We start from the raw sequence: 4,430 nt of genomic DNA on the forward strand, positions 1-4,430 counted from the left end.
CTCCTCTTTCTCATCAAGCATTTCCTCATATAATTGCATCTCCTTTTTATCACTTACTTCATTCTCATTCAACAAAACATCCTCAAGTAGATCATTAGAAGCATGCATATGAGGGTATCTAAACTCATTCATCAAATTTTCAATTGTATCTATTCTAAAGCATTCATTATTAGAGGAAGGTTGTCTCATTACCTTATTCAAATCAAATTCGATAGAATCATTGTCAACCTTCAAGGTCATCTTACCTTATTTGACATAAATGATTGCCTTAGAAGTAGCTAAGAATGGCCTACCCAAAATTATAGGAATTATTTCATCTTCATCCATCTCAAGAACATAAAAGTCCACCGAAAAAGTGAACTTACCAACTCTAAGGGGCATGTCCTCTACTTTCCCTATAGGCAATTTTGTGGACCTATCCGCTAGTTGGAGGGTGATGTTTGTAGGTGAAAGGCTTCCCACATAAAGCTTTTGGTAGACCGAGAAGGGCATTAAGCTCACACTAGCACCTAGATCACACGAAGCCTTCCCCAAATGAACCTCATTGATAGAACAAGGGATGGAAAAACTACCGAGATCTTGCAATTTGGTTGGTAGCTTACTAGAGAGAATAGCACTACAATTTGCGGTTAGGCTAACGGTTTCAACTTCTCTCCTTCCATTCAAAAGGTCTTTTAAGAATTTAGAGTAGTGATGCATCTCTTTCATAGCATCCACAAAGGGTATAGAAACATGCACGCTCTTTACTACATAAAAAACGTTTCCGAATTGGACATCAAGCCTAGATCTAGAAAATCTTTGGGGAAAAGGAAACCTCTCATTCCTAGGTTGGAGATAAAGGGGTAAAGGTGTTTTATCTTTTGTGCTCTCCTTTTCGGGTTCCTTCTCTTTATCTTTCTCACCCCTCTCATTCTCTTTGGCACTTCCTTCTAGGATCTCACTCTCTCTTGATGACTCATCCTCAACCTCAAGTCCTTTCCCTACATCGGAACTCTTCTCAACATTTAAATCACTGTCAAGGATCTTCCTACTTCTAGTAGTAATGGCATACATAGGTTTGGGGTTGACACCTTGGCTAGGTAAAGAAGAAGAGGAAGAAGGGGAGGATGAAGAACTTGGTTGGGCAATTTTAGAGATTTGGGTCTCAAGCATTTTCATGTGTGCCTTGATTTGTTTATTTTCTTCCTCTTGACTCTTATTATGGTTTTCTTGATTTTTAATGAAATTTTGAATCATAGTCATCATAAAATCCGGAGGGGCTTTGATTTGGAGGGGTTGAGTATGGGGAATTTGAGAATGGGGCCTTACTTGGTCAAAACCGGGGGGTCTACTATTTTGTGAGAAAGTAGAAGCATTGTGAGGTCTATATCCCCCGGCGCCATGGTTGGAGTTGTATTTTTGTTGATTGTACCCCATGTTACTTTGGCCACCAAAACCTTGGTTTTGATTGTCATAGTGATTGGGGTGGTGGTGTTTGTTTTCGCTTCCAAAACCTCTTTGGTTAGGGTATCCTCTTCCATTAAAGTTGGAAGGGCCTCCCCTAACATGGTTTTGGTTATCAAAACCACCACCTCCTTGGTTCCAATTTTGAATCCAACCACGTTTCAAACATGCTATGAATTCAACGAAGTTAGGCACCAAGAAATAAGTTTACATGCAAACCAAGCAACTCGTACAAGGCAATATCAAGAATTCTAATCACCTATCGGGATTAAGAGCTTTCCTAGCTAGCATACACTTACACTATCATCGTAAGGCATACAAGCTAAGGTCATGCAATAATCAATCACCTAATGACTATTCCTAAATCACACTATCGTCACGATTTAGTTCAAGTCATTCAACCACAACATGCATATGGCCATAAACATGGGTGTATGCACAAGGAAGATTTAATCACAAATATTCCGAATTAACCTAGCCTAACATACATCAAACTCAAAGCATATCTTCACCAAACCCCTAGCAACAAGAAACTACTCACTATCCATAACTACAACTACAATCATACTAAGCAACATTATAACCAATGAAATAGTAAGAAAGACAAGGTAATAATCAACTAAACTAATAAAGCTAGAAACTTTAATCATAAAAACAAGAGAAAATAGAGAAATATACCAAAACCTTCATTGAAATCCAAGTAAAGAACTAGACATATCCCAAGCTCCAAGCTTGACCATACATCAATGTTGCAAAATACTTCTTCAAAAACTAAGAGTAAAACTAATGTTGATGGGCAATGAAATTACAGTAAAAACTATCAAGATTCTCCAATGCAAAAGTGGCTAAAACAATAACCTAGAAAAATGCCTCAAAAGCTCTCCATCATGGTTTCTACGCTAAAGTATCCTAATGATAGAATGTTGTCGAATGTTAGCCGTTTTTCCTCCCTTTTGTTGATTGGACTGAATTCGGGATTTGAATTCGCAGCAGGCAGGCGCGCCCGCGCGTTAAATGATGGCGCGACAGCTCCTCGAAATGCGCGTCCGCTCCAAAAAGGGTATATAATGGTTGGTCCAACTCATCAGCGCGCCCGCGCTCAAGGGAGGCGCGCCCGCGCATACAGGTGGCGCGCTCGCTCCTCTAGTGGTGCGCCCGCGCCATTTGTCTGGTCTGGAATTCTCCCGTTTTGCCCTTGTTCCTTCCATCTCCGAATCAACGGAATACACCTACCGTCATGGAACAGGAAGGCAAAGCATAATACAACGAAAGGGGAGGGGAGTATAGACTACATAAACCACATGAATACACATTACGAATCACAAAGGTTGAATACTCAAACTAGGCAGATCATAGCAAAAACATACTAAAATGGACCAAATTATTACTAAAACTACTAGATAAGACTACCCTAAGAGCGACATAAATGTCACTCATCATGCTGCTCGCTACCAAGCACGCATGCACAGCCCATAGCATAAGCACGCATAGCGAGCTGCTGTGCGAGTGCTATGCGTTGCATGCTTGCGATAGCAAGGCCCATCAAGCACTTTCGTGTTGTTGGCCTTGCGATGCTTGCGCCAGGGCTGCTATGTGTGAGGAACTAGCATGCTAGCACGCCTAGCGCGCCAGCGATGCTGGCCATGCCACACCAGCTGGCTAGCCAGGTTCTGATAGCATGCGATGCTAGAAAGCTTGGCATGGGGCGTGGTCTAGGCTTGGCCTACGCAAGGCTACGGCTTAGCTCGAACTTGTCGCTTGTTTGATTTCTTGTCTCGTCAAATTCTAAACTCGACTTGACTTGTGACGCTTGGTTTCGACGCTCTAAGCTCGACATCTGACCTCTTTGTTCGTAATACTCTAATGACTCATCTAATTCGTCATCTTGGATCGGTTATTTGATAGGGGTGCGACCCGAAGGGTTCAGTCAAAATTAAGCCGTAATATTAATTATGCATTAATATTACTGATCAAAAGCGGCCTCCACCTAGGTATTCCGATCACTTGAACTCACTAAAGAATTAGCTTTCTAATAATTCCAAACCCTCTATAGCAATAACACACTTGTTGGAAGGATACCATTTCTTTCAATCTCCCACTTGTCCTTCTAGAGAAGTGTGCAGATAGTGTATAACCCATTTCCTATGTCGCTTAATGTCTCTTCATGAACTATAAGGTAAGATTCTTCATCATCCTTATTACGTCCAGAAGTGTTTCTTGATTTCCGAGTTTGACTGTCACTAAGTAGATGATTTCTAAAATCCATCTGAGGGCGGCCATGCATTTTCAAAGTCTTGCTCTTCGAGAGGCCTTGTAAACAACAAAGACATATTCCCTACTGTTAATAGGGGGACATTCCCAGTCTTGTATTGTTAACTTCCCTTACTAAGAGGACTTAATCGCCCGAGTGTTGCCGTTATAATCCCCATTGACGGCACACGTTTGACAAAATCAAAACGACTAGTACTCAAACAAGAGAATTTACAATACTCATGGTCCAGGAAAAAAGGTTCCGATAGCTATAATGAGAAATATACTTATGACGATTATATATCTCTTAAAGTATTCTCATAGGTCGATCCGGTATAGTTATAAACCAATACCTGTGCAAATGATTTATGACAATCATGTCCTTGTAGCACAAGAAACAGTGCTATAAATCATACTACACACTAATCTCAAGTTGTCATGAATTGTCCATCGTTTAAATGACCTTGATTAGGGATAATTTTCGATTGAAATATTCAATGTTCACTTAACAGGTGTTTCTTTATCCAAGACATGGTCTTGGTACCCCGTTTTGAATATTCTCCGAAATGGAATGGACTCATTATTTAATTCTAAATCACAATTAAATAGAAATGGAGTAATAATAAATTTGCAGAAAATTTAATTGCTCCAAAACCGAATGGTTCAACATAATGTCTTACATTAAGACATCTAGTTTAATTAAAACACATATACAGGGAAATAAAAGCCAATCTCCA

The 4,430-nt window shown here is 40.2% G+C and overlaps 1 protein-coding gene across 1 annotated transcript; it reads right to left on the reverse strand.

Annotated features, from left to right (window-relative positions):
- Nucleotides 1–246: 246 nt before the first annotated feature.
- On the reverse strand, nucleotides 247–1,158 carry LOC110685120. The gene has a single exon (XM_021861582.1). The coding sequence runs from the start codon at nucleotides 1,156–1,158 to the stop codon at nucleotides 247–249; it is 912 nt and encodes a 303-aa protein (XP_021717274.1).
- Between the last annotated feature and the right edge of the window lie 3,272 nt (nucleotides 1,159–4,430).

This window comes from Chenopodium quinoa, unplaced genomic scaffold, assembly GCF_001683475.1.
Source record: "Chenopodium quinoa cultivar QQ74 unplaced genomic scaffold, ASM168347v1, whole genome shotgun sequence".
Lineage (NCBI taxonomy): Eukaryota > Viridiplantae > Streptophyta > Magnoliopsida > Caryophyllales > Amaranthaceae > Chenopodium > Chenopodium quinoa.

Excerpts from the sequence above, each read along its gene's own strand:
- LOC110685120 (XM_021861582.1), bottom strand. The coding sequence starts at position 1,158 with ATGAAAATGCTTGAGACCCAAATCTCTAAAATTGCCCAACCAAGTTCT.